Source organism: Callorhinus ursinus, unplaced genomic scaffold, assembly GCF_003265705.2.
Source record: "Callorhinus ursinus isolate GAN/ISIS: 27379988/994484 unplaced genomic scaffold, GSC_fseal_2.0 scaffold64, whole genome shotgun sequence".
In the NCBI taxonomy this organism is placed as follows: domain Eukaryota; kingdom Metazoa; phylum Chordata; class Mammalia; order Carnivora; family Otariidae; genus Callorhinus; species Callorhinus ursinus.
The window spans coordinates 427,788-444,575 of record NW_027397126.1 but is presented as its reverse complement, the minus strand read 5'-3'; the positions used below and the strand labels follow the sequence as shown (position 1 = coordinate 444,575).

Below are 16,788 nucleotides of genomic sequence, written 5' to 3'. Positions count from 1 at the left end.
GTGTCCTCCAGCCACTCCTTTTCTATCTCCTTTGCAGACTCATCCTATTTAATCCAGTCATTAAATATTAGAGTTCCTCAAGGCTTGGTCCCAGCACCTCTTTTCTTCTTACCCTGTGGTTCCTCCATACACCTTCATATTTGAGTTTACACCTGTACACAGATGAAAGTCAGTTTATATCTCTAGACCAGATCTCTATTCTGAGCTCCACCATTGCTCACTTGACATCGCTTGGATATTTCATTAACCCCTCAAACTCAATATGCCCCAATTTGAACTCACTGTCTTCTCTCCAAACTGGGTCCTCTTTCAGTACTCTCTCAGTGAAAGACATCATCATACATTCAATCATGCAAGCCAAAACCCTTTCCCTCGGTCTCCTTCCTTTTCTCTCTCACCTGCCATAGCCAACCCATAATTTTGCCCTATGACTCTTACCTCCTAAATAGCTCTTGATTGCATCTGTTTCTATCCATCTCAATCACTTACAACCCTCACCAAACCACCAACAGTCTCTTCACCCGGACTCTGCAGTAGCCTCCCAACTGAACTCTCCGCCTCTGCTCTTGGCCCCCCTCCAATCTGTTCCATAGTTCAATCAGGATGATCTTTTTGAAATGCAAATTTGATGTCTCTCTCTCTCTCTCTCTCTCTCTCTCTCTCTCTCTCTCTCTCACACACACACACACACACACACACACACACACACACACACACAAATACACACAAACTTAGCTCCCTTTAGTGGTCTTCCATTATTCCTAGGATTAAAAAAATGTCCCTCTTAATAGAGCTTACAAAGCTATGCACAGTTTGGTCCCTACCCACCTGTCTGGCCTCACTCCGTGTGAGGTTTCTCCCTTGTTTCTTGGGCTTCAGCCCACCAGCCTCATTTAAATCCTCCAATACTTGGCATTCTCTTTTCCACCGCAAGACTGCTACCTACCCTGTTACCTGTACTTGGAATGTTCTTCCCATCCCTCTTCTCCTCATCCTTCAGAGCTCAGCTCATGCATCGCTTCCTCAAGGAAGCCCGCTACCTTCTTTAGCCTCCATGACTAGGTCACACCAATCTATTCTAGGCTCTTAGGACACCCCATACCTCTTCTTCAGAGTAGTTGTCACCACTGCAGGTTTATATCGGTGTGTGCTTATCACTGTCTATCTTCCTCACTACACCATATGCGCAGGGCCTGGCACAGGGTAGATGTCCAGTAAATATTTGCAGGTTGACTGAATAAGTGGATGGTGAGGGCTTGGAATGAAATAAGAGTAGTGTGGGGGATTCCTAAAGGAAGAATTGACAGGTTATGGTAACAAAGAAGCTTATGAGTTAAAGAAGACAGAGAAATCTCAGGGGACTCAAATTTTGCTTTTGGGTGACTTGGAGAATAGGAAATAGGAAAATTGGGAAGGCGGCCTCTCTCAGAAGAAAAATATGCACTTCTGACTTGGATAAGTGGAACTCGGGGTGATGGAACATCCAAGCGAAAATGGTGCATAGTAAAATTCGAGACTGAGTCATAATTTTTCTCCGGTTCAGATCACCCAGAATGAAATCATGCATATTTACCATTGGGAAATTAGCATTTTGAATTTATCCACCTGGGAAGCATATTACTTATGATGTAGAAATAATTATGGTGGTAGACAATCTACTAACTTGTTTCACTGTCTTGAGCATTAAAATTACTTTTAATTTGCATAGATAGAAATTCTGAGATGTGTGTAGGATGTTCTTTAGGATTTTGTGGTCATTAGCAAGTAGGATGAATGACACTCAGAAGCCTGCAACTGACTGTACAGACAGAGTTGACAAAAGTCACGCATGCATAAAGTCACAACACACGTGTGCAAGGGGAAAAGTCAGAGTTAATAGAAGAAGTACTCTCCCACTTAATTTTACAACATCATTTCAATGATCAGAGATCCACATTCTGTTAGGCCTTACCAAGAAACTGCTATGTTTCTGCAGCACATTTATTTCAACCTTTCTGCCTTCGAATGTGTCCATAAAGTACAAGTAGAGGGAGAATTGTCAGGATTTGGGTTTCCATTTTTGTAAAAGGCTTTACCACAGCCAACTGGCTTAGCAAACCTGTTAAAGGGTCACTTATACCACACTTGAGGAGCATGGCATCCCAGAGCCTGAATCACTCTCCAAGAATACACTAATTCCCATTCTTTTACAAATGATTCATGATGGAGCTGCACTCACTTTTTAGGAAAACAATAAAATACTGAATACCACAAAAGTCCAAGTTATCCTCTTTGATACAATATTCAAAGAGCACTGTTACAGGAGTCCTAATGAGTGACGAGAAAGTCAGAACACAGAGGATGGGAGTTAGGTACGATATTTGTATCTAAAGATGGCTGAGCTGTAGATGTTAACTGTTATGAACACTTCCAATAAGCATCTCAAAAAGAAGCACAAAACTTAGGAAAGGAGGGGGGCCTAGCTGGCTCAGTCGGTGGAGTGTGGGACTCTTCATCTTGGGGTTGTGAGTGTGAGCCCCACATTGGGTGTAGAAATTGCTTAAGAATAAAATCTTAGGGGGCACCTGGTTTAGGGGGCACAGTTGGTTTAGCATCCGACTCTTGGTTTCAGTTCAGGTCATGATCTCAGGGTCGTGAGATTCAGTCTCTCATTGGGCTCCGCACGCAGCAAGGAGTCTGCTTGAGATTCTCTCCCTCGCCCTCTCCCTCCCCCTCAGCCCCTCAGTCTCTCTCTGTAAAATAAATAAATAAATAAAATCTTTTTAAAGAATAAAAAAATCTTTAAAAAAAACTTAGAAAAGGAAAAACAAATGAGTTGAACAAAATTGCCAAGCAGGTAGCATTTTAAGTACCAGGTATCTCTTAGAAAATAATGCAACTTACATTGCCTCCCTTAAACCCGAATCCTGGATTTCTCTATTTCAGCAGATCTCCCATCGAACCAGATGAGAGTTTTTTTCCAGAGGGATTACTGTACCAAGTTTTTCCTCTAACGTCTTTATTAACAAAGATTCGTCTTCCTTAATTAAAATCACAGAAACATAGAACTAAGTCTTGGAGATTGTATTCAATCCCTTCATTTAGAGACTAGGCCCAGAGAGGTACAGTGTTGACAGGATGAGATTTCCACAGATGAAACATGTAGAGAAGTAAGACAGCGTGTGCCAGTGTTTTAATCATCTAGTACCCATAAGTGCATGCCCTCAATTTACACAGAACCACCACAAACCTAGGAGAAAGAAGAGACTCTACCTAAAAACAAAAAAACAAAAAAAAAAAAAAAAACAAGGAAAGACAAACATAGATAATAAAAGCCAAGTTCTGCAAGTGCTGAAAAGTTCAAGAATAAGCAATCACCCAAAATAATGAGACAAACCCTAGAGGAGAGTATCACGGTGCTAAACCAAAATGTGAAGTTGCCCTTGCAAGCCTAGGCATAGAAACCCAATGGGGATCCCAAATTACAGCCATGCCCTGAAACAATATCTGCCTTGAAGAATCATTCATATCCCAAATAAAGTTGATCAAATCAAGTATCAGTAACTTTTTAACCAAGATTTATAGGAATTAAAGATTCTTTCAAACCCCAAGTCTGGCAATTAATTACGATGGGTTAGGAAACAGGTTCAACTGGTACAGAAAAAGCATTTGACAAAATCCCATGTACATTCATGGTAAAATCCCTTGGCAAGTTAGGAATAGAGGGTATTTATGTCAATTTGATAAAGAACATCACCAAGAAACCTACATTTAAAATCAACCAGGGGTGCCTGGGTGGCTCAGTCAGTTAAGCATCCAACTCTTGATTTCAGCTCAGGTCGCAAACTCTGGGTCTTGAGATCTAGCCCTGCCTCAGCCTCTGCACTCAGCGGGGAGTCTGCTTGAGATTCTCTCTCTCCCTCTCCCTCTGCCCCCCCCACTCCTGCACATGCTCTCTCTCTCTCTCTCTCTCAAATAAATAAATAAATCTTTAAAAAAAAACATAAAATATGGCACCTGGGTGGCTCAGTCGGTTAAGCGTCTGCCTTCGGCTCAGGTCATGATCCCAGGGTCCTGGGATCGAGCCCCGCATCGGGCTCCCTGCTCCACGGAAAGCCTGCTTCTCCCTCTCCCACTCCCCCTGCTTGTGTTCCCTCTCTCGCCGTATCTCTCTCTGTCAAATAAATAAATAAAATATTTTAAAAAATAAAAAAACATAAAATCAACCATAATGGTGAAAGACTGAATGTCTTTCCTCCAAGACTGGAAGCAAGGCAAGAATGTCCACTCTCACCACTTTTAGTCAACATAGTACTGGAAGCCAGAGGCATTCCAGTAAGGAAAGAAAAAGAGATAAAAGACCTTGCAGTGGTGCTGGGCTGGCTCAGTCAGTACAGCATGCAACTCTTGATCTCAGGATTGTGAGTTTGGGCCCCATATTGGGGGTAGAGTTTACTTAATAAAAAAAACTTTTTTAAGCATTGCAGATTACATGATTGTCCATGTAGAAAATTCCAAGTAATCTAAAAAAAAAACAAAAAACAAAAAAACCCAACTTCCTGAAACTTAGAAGTGAGTTCAGTGGGAAGCCTGGGTGGCTCAGTCAGTTAAGCTCTGCCTTCGGCTCGGGTCATGATCCCAGGGTCCTGGGATCGAGTCCCACATTGGGCTCCTTGCTCAGCAGGGAACCTGCTTCTCCCTCTGCCTGCCGCTCCTCCTGCTTGTGCTCACTCTGACAAATAAATAAATAAAACCTTTTAAAATAAAAAAAAAAGAAGTGAATTCAGCAAGGTTGGAGGGTACAAAATTAGCACTAAGCAAAGAGTTCTTCGACTTGACACCAAAAGAAAAACTGATAAATTGGACTTCACCAAAACTCAAAGGTTTTGCTCCATGAAAGCCAATGTGAGAAGAATTTTTAAAAGCAATCTACAGGCTAGGAGAAAATATTTGCAAAACATATATCCAACTAAGGACTAGAATATATATAAACCTCTCAAGACTCAACAGTAAAGGAGTGCCTGGGTGGCTCAGTCATTAAGTGTCTGTCTTTGGCTCAGGTCATGGTCCCAGGGTCCTGGGATCGAGTCCTGCATCGGGCTCCCTGCTCCACGGGGAAGCCTGCTTCTCCCTCTCCCTCTCCCCCTGCTTGTGTTCCCTCTCTCGCTGTCTCTCTCTCTGTCAAATAAATAAATAAAATCTTCTTAAAAAATAGGCAAAAGACATGAATAGTTTACTGAGGAGGATGTACAAATGGCAAATAATCATAGAAAAGGATGTTCAATGTCATTAGGCATCAGGGAAATGCAAATGAAAACCATAATGACATCAAAAACTAATGATGTATTGTATGGTGACTAACATAACATAATAAAATAAAACAAAGATACAAATGTAGGGATCCGAAGGGGTACGTGCACCCCGATGTTTATAGCAGCAATGTCCACAATAGCCAAACTGTGGAAAGAGCCCAGATGTCCATCGACAGATGAATGGATAAAGAAGATGTGGTATATATACACAATGGAATATTATGCAGCCATCACAAAGAATGAGAGCTTGCTATTTGCAACGATGTGGATGGAACCAGAGGGTGTTATGCTGAGTGAAATAAGTCAATCAAAGAAAGACATGTATCATATGACCTCACTGATATGAGGAATTCTTAATCTCAGGAAACAAACTGAGGGTTGCTGGAGTGGTGAGGGGGTGGGAGGGATGGGGTGGCTGGGTGATAGACATTGGGGAGGGTATGTGCTATGGTGAGCACTGTGAATTGTGCAAGACTGTTGAATCACAGATCTGTACCTCTGAAACAAATAATGCAATATATGATAAGAAAAAAAAAAGAAGAAGAAGATAGCAGGAGGGGAAGAATGAAGGGGAGTAAGTCGGAGGGGGAGATGAACCATGAGAGATGATGGACTCTGAAAAACAAACTGAAGTTTCTAGAGGGGAGGGGTGTGGGGGATGGGTTAGCCTGGTGATGGGTATTAAAGAGGGCACGTTCTGCGTGGAGCACTGGGTGTTATGCACAAACAATGAATCATGGAACACTACATCCAAAACTAATGATGTAATGTATGGTGATTAACATAACAATGAAAAATTTAAGGAAAAAATTTAAAAAATAAAATAATTTTTAAAAAAAGAAAGAAAACCATAATGAAACTGCACTACAGGGGCACCTGGGTGGCTCAGTCATTAAGCGTCTGCCTTCAGCTCAGGTCATGATCCCAGGGTCCTGGGATCGAGCCCCACATCGGGCTCCCTGCTCGGCGGGAAGCCTGCTTCTCCCTCTCCCACTCCCCCCTGCTTGTGTTCCCTCTCTCACTATGTCTCTCTGTCAAATAAATGAAATCTTTAAAAAAAAAAAAGAAAACTGCACTACACACTTACCGGAATGGCTAAAATAAAAAATAGTGGCAACACCAAATGCTGGCAAGGATGGAGAGAAACTGGATCACTCATGCATTGCTGGTGGAAATACAAGAAGGTACAGCCACTCTGGAAAACAGCCTGACAGTTTCATATAAAACTAAATGGGCAACTACCATACAGCTCAGCAATGGCACTCCTGGGCATTTATCCCAAAGAAATGAAAATTTACGTTTACACAAAAACCTGTACACAGAGATTCATGACAGGGTGTGTTTTTTTAGGGGGAGGGAGTGGCTATAGCCAAAACTTAGAATCAGTCCAAATGTCCTTTATCAGGTGAATGTCTAAACAAACTGTGGTACATCCATACCATGGAACCTTACTCAGAAATGGAAACGGACAAACTATGGATACATACAACCTAGACACATCTCAAGGGAATGATACTGAGTGGAAAAAAAAAAAAAGTCAATGCCAAAAGGTTACATACCATCTGATTCCATTTATTAACATTTTTGAAATGACACACTCCTAGAAATGGCAGACGGATTAGTGGTTGTCAAGGGTTAGCGATGTGGGGAGCAGCGCGAGGTGGTGAGAAAGGAGAGGGCGGAGGTGGGTGTGTTTATGAAGGGCGACGCGGGGGGTCCCTGAGGTATTGAAAGCGTTCACTACCTTGACTTTGGTGGTAGATGCACAAATCGACACAAGCGATAGAATTATATAGAACTTAATACACACACACACACACACACACACACAAATGAGTCCAAGTAGAACTAGGGAAATCTGAATAAGATTGGTGAATTGTATCAACATCAATATTCTGGTCATTATACTACAGCTTTGTGAAATGTTAGTCTTGGGGGAAGCTGGGCAAATTGTACAAGGGCTCTCCAGCCACATGTGAATCTACAATTCTCTCAATTAAAAAAAGGCAAATGCAAAAGCCCACATCATGCAGGTAACTGAGTGATAACCGAATGTCCATCCCTACTGGAGGGACCACAGAAACCATGGAGGCCAGCCTCCATCTTTGAAGGGCTTGCAAACATGTTTTGCCACATTCATTCTGTTCCCATTTGTGAACAAGTGATCATTTGCACAAATGATTTGCATGAGCTTTGCTATCTCTGTATTTTAAAGTGGGGATAATCCATGCTAATTCACAGGGGCCTGTGGGCTTAATTGCCATTTGCTCCTTCACTCTAGACAAAATTGTATTATTGTAATCATTGGGAGCTGGAGAACAGAGGTATAGAGTTGCTGAATATTTATGAGGCATTTTGTTGCTGATGTACCTGCCAAGAGAATATTAAGTAGAACATTTGCTAAGGTACCAAATTCTGCCTGTGATTTGGGTATATCACCTCATATTAAATCTTTGTGTTTTTCTAGCCTACCTATTGCATCTGTTTTTTTTCTTTCAATCACGACCTTTGGAAATATAATTCAGGGTGTGTTTATTAGATTTGTGAGAGATAATAGTGGCCAGAAACCGCCATAGACAGATCTGCCTGTGGGGTAGAAAAAATATGAAATGACTATCTTCAAGATGATGAGAAAAATATATATATATTTTTTCAAAATGGTGTCTGTATTCAGTTTCCAAGCAAGGACATGAAAAATGAATTCTGAGATAGGGAGAGAGACTGACTAGAGCTTCCATCTCTGAATCTATAGGAGAATGTCACCCTGTGCAGGGGAATACAAATAAGGAGGTTCAAGCAAACTACAAACAGTTCCTGCTTATCTTTCGTGATAAAAAACGAGGGTAGCACAGAGAATTGATATACAAGGGCCAAACCAAATTGCCTTTTAGCTAGGAGAGCCCATCTCTGCATATTCAAAGAATGGTTAGTTCATAAAGTAATTCAAAGCAGCTGGAGCATGAGATCAATTAATACATCTTCGCAAACCAATAGCTCCACAGATACAGGGACCCTGGGTTTTGATACAGTGCAGATCTGCCAGGATGGACTCAGTTCATATTATTTCGTTCTTTCCAAAGGGGATTTCTCAAATGCATATCTAGGAATCATTTCATCTGCGTATCTTTAGGAAGATTCTTCGTCTTCATACATCCACAAGTCCGAACAAATCCTTTGTTGGATCATGTGTCTGAGCTAAGATTAGGCAATTATGCTCAACATACCTAGAGAGGAATTTTAGCTTGTGATCCATCCCTAATGGTCACTTCAAGAAATCCCTTTCACCATCCATTCCTTTTCAAAATACTGTAGACTTTTGTCACAGCTAAAACCTGGAAACAACTTAAATGTCCTTCAAAGGGAGCTCACTGAATAAATTATAGGAGATCCTTACTCTGTCATACTAATCAGCATCCCCCCCCAAATAATCAGGCAGCTCTATATTCTATATTTTCTGATATGGGAATGCCTCCAAAATATATTATTAAATGGATATATGACGACTATGCGCATAATGATGATCCCAACTTTGAAAAAGAAAAACAAAGACATATTCATGTAAACCCAAGTTTTCTACTGTTCCTGAAATGATACATAAAAAATTATTAACAATCGTCACTTTTAGGGAGAGGAGCTAAGGGTAAGAGATTGACGAGAAAGGAGACTTTTACTTTTAATTTCTATCTTCATGCATTGTTTGAATTTTTACCAGCATATCTATTACTTTTACTTTCAAAAATAAATCCATTTTAATGAATAAAGTAATAACTAGTAAAAAATGGTAAATCAATTTAAATTGTAAAAGCTTATATTCTTTTCCCTTGAAATTCTACTCTTACTAATGTGTCCTATTAAATTGCAAACCCACATATACCAAGATGTATGTACAAGGAAATTTGTTACAGTGTTATTTATAACTGTAAAAAATTGGAAGCAACTTAAATGCCCATCAGTGGTGAGTTAAAGAAATCATAGCGCATCTATACAATGGGTGTATGCAGCCCTAACCATGCAGGAGGTTGATCTAAATGTACTGATGTGTCCATGATAATTTAAGTTAAAATACATCAAACTGTAAAACATTATGTAGGTATGCATATATTATTTTTGGTTTTTTAAGACTATACACACACATGAACGCATCATAAAGCCATTAAAAAAACCTAAAAGAATGGACACCTCCGTGGAAAAGATGTAGGATAGGTTTTACTTCATATTTTATGCACTTTGTATTGTTTGAGTTTATTTTATAATAAACTCCATATAATAAACAACCATAATGAATTGCACTTGTGATTTTTTTTAAGATTTTGTTTTTTGGGGGCACCTGGGTGGCTCAGTCGGTTAAGTATCTGACTTCAGTTCAGGTCATGATCGCGGGCGGGGTCCTGGGATTGAGACCCCTCATTGGGTTCCCCACACAGTGGGGGGGGTCTTCTTGTCTTGTTCCCTCTGCCCCTTCACCCACTCATGAGCGCTCGCTCTCTCTTCCTCCCTCTCCCTCTCTCTCTCAAGTAAATAAATATTTTTTTAAAAATTTTATTTTTTTTCTTTTTAGTAGGCTCCATGCCCAACGTGAGGATTGAACTCACAACCCTGAGATAAAGAGCCCCATGCTCTACCGACTGAGCCAGCCAGATGCCCCCTGCATTTGTAATTTGTAAAAATAAAGAAAAGATGCTTAAAAACAACTCCAAAACTAAATTACAAATGACTGACAACTTTGCTGTTGTTATTATTTATCACTGTGCTGTTTAAATATTCCTGAGACATCTCCAACTATAGTGAATACTTGTTCATTAAATCCAGATAGGGTTCATGGTTTTCAGCAAATGTTCCCCAAAAGCCTTATTCTCATGAATATATAAATATATACATATATAATTTATGGGTAAATAGATTTATTGAGATTTGTAACCTAGCAATGTGCTCATTAAAATTTATTTCTTAAAGGTCATAATCCTTCTATGGACCATAAATACCAATTTATTAGGCAAAAGCTGAAGCTAGACATGTTGTAATCACTCCTATTTATTCATGTAATTGCCCCCTTTCCCCCAGATGCCACACAGCCAGGACGGACATAGAAGAAATTCTATGGTGTTACAGCTCCTTCAGTGGTGAGCAGGCAGTGACTGTAGCTGGGGGGTGGCCTAATTTCCCCAGGTGGGTTATTAGCACCAGCAAATCCCTTCAAAGGAAGCTTCTAAAACAGTGGTCATAATCTTTTCGGGGCCATAGACTCCCTAGAGGTAGTCCTGCAGGGTGTGGGGGTGAAAAGAACATGAGCTTTGCAACTGGACAAATCTTTGCTCAAATCCCAGCTTCACTGCTTATTTAATAGGTGACATTAAGCAATTTTACTTAACCTCTTTGAGCTTCTCTTCCCTCATCTATGAAATGCCTGGCATGCGGCAAGAACTTCGTAAAAAGCAGCAATTATCATATTATTTTTTAATAGGATGGAAACTACAGACTCTGTCCTCAGAGAAAAGAATCCATCTTGTATTTTTAGTATGTTGCATGCGATTTCAAGGGCTCTGCCCACCCATCAAGGCCATTCTGGACATCCGGTTAGAAACCCCGGGTCTAAGGTTTAGAAAGAACATCTGAAGACACCTGAATAGTAAAAATAATGTTTTCCACTCCTTTTTCTGGTTGTCATTTTAGGTTGTGCTTTCTTTTCCTTTTTGTTGTGCTGGATTATTTGTGTATTATGCCTACTGGAACTCAGGCGGACCAAGAGGATAGACTGTACATTAAAGAGGGTACAAAAGAGCAGAGTAAATGAGGGTTGTCTCACACTTGAACAACATCAGTTAGATTTAGCGATTTGCCAGCAAAGTGGTAGGAAAGGCCACGGCAATTCGCTGGCCGGGATTAGGTTTTCAAAGACCACTGCTAAGCATATGGATTTAATAGAGCCATACTTCCGGTTCTTTAGATCAAAGATAAAGTTACTTTAAACTACTTTGGCTGAGCTGTTCAGGCTTAACCTACTAGTCCCTAGCTCCGTTTTGTAATCAGAGCCAGCTAGCACTATTCTCTTTTATTTTCAAGGCTTCAGAAAAGAGGAAAACCAAATGCCTCCAGGTAGTCGCTCAAAGGAATAGCTTTCCTGTTCCTTTGCATTAGTCTGATCTCAAAGAAACACAGAAACCCCCTGGAATGTGCCTCTGCCATTAATTCAAACCGCACTCGGACTGCTGGTGAAAATACATCTCTGTAGTCTGTGAGAACCTATTAGGCGTGGATCTAGCCCCCATTCCCTCAATACTCCCCCCAAAAATCCCTAAGAATTGTAAATAAAACCTAAGAATGAGTAAACATTTCAGGAAATGGGGAAAAAATCCCATCTTAATGCTGTTATCACTGACTTTACCCACGCTCAGGACGCTGAGGGTGGAAAAGATTGGATCTGAGGGGAGAACAGGGTTGTACAGAGAAAACCAATCCTATATTTTCTCATCAAAATGGGAAAGAAGGAGAAAAATACATGTGTCATTCCAAAGAGCCAGTTTTCTTACAAGAATTCCATCCCAAACAGTTCCTAACATCATCATTGCTCATGAAAGAAAAATGAATTGGTTTATAAATCCCATTACTTGCTAAAAGGAACCAGGACTCTTTGGTAAAATGGCTGATTCTTGCGCTGAGCAGAGAAAGTACAAGATGAGCCTATAACATCTTGTGCTAAAAGTAAGGAAGTACTCAAAAAATGATGAGAACATGTCAAAAGGACACAAGAGCCAGATGGAAGGCCTCCCACTGGCCCAAACTGGGCCAACTTGAACATCAAAATAAATGATAGCAACAGATTGTAACCCATTGAATAAGGTAAGAATCCATGAGTTCATGCTGGTATAAACACATAAACAACTGAAGGAATATCTAAGTAAATGTGGAAGAAGAAAACACTCTTCACTGCAATAGAACACTAACTAAAAAATGTTGAAAAATGATGGAGTTCTAAAAATCAACATTTTGTGACTATTGTATAAGCCATTGAGTCAAGTATCATCGATAGATGTAAAACTACTGGGTGAAAGTTTGATAACAGGGATGCCTGGGTGGCTCAGTTGGTTGGGCATCTGCCTTCCTCTCAGATCACAATCCCAGATTCCTGGGACCGAGCCCCACATCAGGCTCCTTGCTCAGCGGGGAGCTTGCTTCTCCCTCTGCTTGATGCTCCCCCTGCTTGGGCTCTCTCTCTCTCTGACAAATAAATAAATAAAATCTTTTTTTAAAAAGTTTGATAACAACAGGATATTTACATAGCCTCCAAATATCTCCCCAGAAGTTAGTTATTTTAAAAAAGATTTATTAATTTATTTGAGAGAGAGAGAGAGAGAGAGAGAGAGAGAGAGAGAGAGAGAAAGAGAGAGTGGGGGGGAGGGGCAGAGGGAGAGAATCCTCAAGCAGACTCTCCACTGAGAGTGGAGCCCAATCCCACAACCCATGAGCTCATGACCTGAGCCGAAACCAAGAGTCAGATGCTTAACCGACTGAGCCACCCAGGTGTCCCTCCCCAGAAATTAGTTATTAATTACAGAGGGAAAAATAGTAACAGTGGAGAAATCTAGAAAAAATAGCTATAAAAGAAATCAGTAGGACAATTGGTTAAATTTGAATATTGATGATGAATTAGATACTCGTACTATATCAATGTACAGCAGTAAGAGAATGTCCTTATTTTAATGAAATACACACTGAGATATTTAGGGGTAATGAGGCATATGTCCACAACTTACTCTTAAATGATTAAGAAACTGTGTGTGTGTGTGTGTGTGTGTGTGTGTGTGTGTGTGTGTGTGTGTGTGTGTGTAGGGAGGAGGAAAGAGGAAGAAAAAGGAAGAATAATAAAACCCGGGGAAAATGTAATAGTCAGTGAATCTGGGTAAAAAACATGTAGAAGTTCCTTGCCCTGTTGTAATTTTCTGCAAGTTTTAAGTGATATCAAAACAAAAGACAAAAAAAAAAAGAAAATAGTCTTTGCTGTACGTTAAAAAGCAGATGACAAAACTGGCAACCTTGGGCCCTTCTAAGGAGGGCAGAGCCTTGGCCCAGAGTGGGTTATCCAGAGCAGCGAGCAGAAGACCACATCTGCACAACCCTTGCCAAGGAGGACAGTTCAGAAGTTACTCACAGCAGCGCAGTCTCATGTCAACAGCTGGGATGACCTTGTTGATGAGCCAAGCGTCTTCTTCCCAGCTAACAACATTTCCACCCACACACTTCAGAAACTCCTCATTTTCCAGGATGTGGTCCCAGAGTTGAAAGTAGTACAAGCTGCCGGTAAAGCCAGGCAGTGCGCTTCCTACCTGGCTGTCCCAGTTCATAAAAAAATGTCCTAGAATCAGAGTCCCATTAGGTGTCAGGTTTTGCAGTTGATCCATCATTACCAGTATCCTTTCTGTATTCAGGAAGAGCTCGAATCTGCCCTTCACACCATCCCATATCAAGCAGATTGTATGCCACTGAAAGGGAGTCAGGTGGTAATGGATCTAAAAGGTCTTGCCCAAGTTGTATAGTATTAGCTGCTGATGGTCTCCTCCAAGTCCAAGGTCTATGTCTTCTCTGCCCAGGAAGGTGTTATTAGTAATATAGGAGAAGGCCATCCAATCACTTAATTTGTCATCCGCGAACACCAGGTCAATGCATGCCGTGAATCGACTGAGTTCAGGAACCGTGTTGGTCAGGCTCACATGCGTGTCAACTCTTCCATAAAAATCCAGTCTTTTTCCTTTTAGTTTAAGTGCCTCTGCCCAAATTTGGGGAAGGGGAAAGAGAAAGCAAAGGAAATTTCGGTAACAAAAATTCAATGTTATCATCTTCTTTAGCCACATAGTCAATCCCAGATTACACAATGCTATTATGAGTCTATCCTGGTGCAAAAAAAAAAAAAAGCCCCAAATAGTGGATATACAAAATCATCTCTATTTGACATTGGCAAGTGACATTTTCTGGCAGAAGAGTTTCTTCCTAATTATATTTTGCCTGGGCTAATATGAAAAGTCAGATTAGTGTTCCCAGAGCACACACCAGCTGGACAGTTTGGGGAGGCAGTTAGAAGAATGTAGCTAGTTGGCAGGGAGGAGGCCAAGGAAAAGGCAGCTTGGACTTAAAAACCTGCTGCACATAATCTTCACTCGTGTAATCAAAACATAGCTATTTCCATCTACCTAACTGCCTTATTATATTCATGGTGCAACAGCAATTTACTTCTCCAATGCCTTTTCCTGAGCCAAATTACCTGATTTATTCGGTCTCTGGAGACTGCTTCTCACTGAAGGCACCAATGGGGGCCTGGAGGGTGACCTGTTGGACAATACTGAAGCTGCAAGGCTGTTTGTACCCAGGAACGGGAGAAATGGTACTGCCCTGAGTGCACCCTGATTCCTTCCTTCCATCTCTTCACCAAGGGGGCTGCAAATCTTTAAGAGGTTCCAGGTGGTGGGCGCCTGCATGGTTGAGAGTCTGACTCTTGATTTTGGCTCAGGTCATGCTCTCAGGGTCCTGGGATTGAGCCCCACGTCAGGCTCCCCACTCAGCAGGGCATCTGCTGGTCTCCCTCTCCCTTTGCCCCTCCCCTTGCTCTCTCTCTCTTTCTCTGAAATAAACAAATAAATCTTTTTTTTTTTTTTTTAAAGGTTTCAGGTGGCCATGGACCCAGTTACCACTGGCTCTGGAGTGAAAGGGCCTGAGTTGGAATCTCAGTTCTGACATGCATCAGCTGTGTAACTTTGAGCATATACCTTAACGTCCCGATGCCTTAACGTGTGCTTCAGTAAAATGGGGATTCAGGGCCACAGTATGCACACACAACTCAGGGGGCCACCATTTGCATTATAATCCATGCCCCATAATAGCCCTATCTACTGACCATACAAAACTGTTTGAAAATTAAGTGAGATGATGCATGCAAAGCGCTCTCCAATGTTACTAAAGAACATGTCCCTCCCACCACACCTGGGTGGCTGAGTTGGTTAAGCATCTGCCTCAGGCTCAGGTGGTGATCCCAGAGTCCCAGGATCTAGACCCGCATGGGGCTCCCTGCTCAGTGGGGAGTCGGCTTCCCCCTCTGCCCCTCACCCTGCTCATGCTCGCTCTCTCTCTCTCAGATAAATAAATGAAGTCTTTCTTTAATAAAGATTTTATTTATTTATTTATTTATTTATTTATTTATTTATTTATTTGACAGAGAGACAGAACACAAGCAGGGGGAGCAGCAGAGGGAAAGGGAGAAGCAGGCTTCCCGCAGAGCGGGGAACCCGATGTGGGGCTCGATCCCAGGACTCCAAGGATCATGACCTGAGCCGAAGACAGACGCTTAACCACTAAGCCACCCAGCCGCCCCTAAATAAATGAAGTCTTAAAAAAATAAAAAGAACATGTCCATCGGTACAGTCATTTGGTGGGCAACTTGGCAATATCTATGAAAATTTTAATTGAGTATGCCTTTGTTTCATAGGAAGCTATTTGTGAATCATGATACTATCACCAGGACAAACCTCACACGCCAGGCCCCCAGGCGATTATCTGAGACCTGCCCAGCATCAGCCTAATTCCAGTCCCAGCACAGCCCAAGACAAACCAAATCTAGAGCTTTATGGCAGAACGGAATTCCAGCCTCTCTCTAACTTAGGGGTGTGAGATTGGGATTAGCGCTTTAAAACTGACCCCCAGAGAGCAACTACAGAGGCTGATGGGAAGTGACCACATCCCTGCTTCTCAGAGATGACCCCAGATGCGAGCTTCTAGATATTCTCTAGCCCTACAATTTGTCTCCCTCCATTCCTGCACTGAATATCTTTCAAAGGCAAACAAGTACATGCCTGCCCACACACATACGCATGCGTATGCATGCAAACCACCCCCCACCCCCCCGCGCCGTGTGCCGGAGCCCCTACCATCCACCTGCCAGGGAGCTATTTCTGAACTGTCCATGGTGGATGAGCAAATGTTTATTTCTGTCCCTGGCTTATGTGATTATATTATCTTATCATCTTTCATGTGGCTAATAAATCAAAAGGAACCCCACAAGGTGATAATCATGAAGAAACCCAATATCGATTATGGTCGGCCAACTGCATTTCTTCTCAGCCCTCCAATATGACGTCAAATACAACATTTAAGAACGAGTTTTATGGTGAGCAAAATCTCCAGGGCTTATTTGTCCCTTAAAAGAGAATGTACCATAATCCCGGATTGTCTACAGGACTTCTCTCTGCAATACACTAATATAAAGCCAGTTGCCAAAGGACACAAACAAGCAACTTACTAAATCAGAAATACAAAAAGATGGTCTCTTCCTATTTTTAAAACACAAGTTACAATGAGATACCATTTTTATGTTTTGAAATGATAACATTTTAGACTGAGAATACCCAGCATTGACGAGCTTATGAGGAAACAAGTCATTTTAATACTCCGTTTGTGGGAGTGCCAATTAGTACAGACTTTTTTTTTTAAGTTTATTTATTTACTTCTTGTTTTT

The 16,788-nt window shown here is 41.4% G+C and overlaps 1 protein-coding gene across 1 annotated transcript in view; it reads right to left on the bottom strand.

The window, feature by feature from the left end:
- Nucleotides 1-16,238, bottom strand: part of ADGRG4 (adhesion G protein-coupled receptor G4) — an 82,183-nt gene extending 65,945 nt beyond the window's left edge. The window contains 2 exon segments of the mRNA XM_025861561.2: nucleotides 13,438-14,052; nucleotides 16,202-16,238. Of these exon segments, the coding sequence (XP_025717346.2) occupies nucleotides 13,438-14,052; nucleotides 16,202-16,238 (652 nt within the window).
- Between the last annotated feature and the right edge of the window lie 550 nt (nucleotides 16,239-16,788).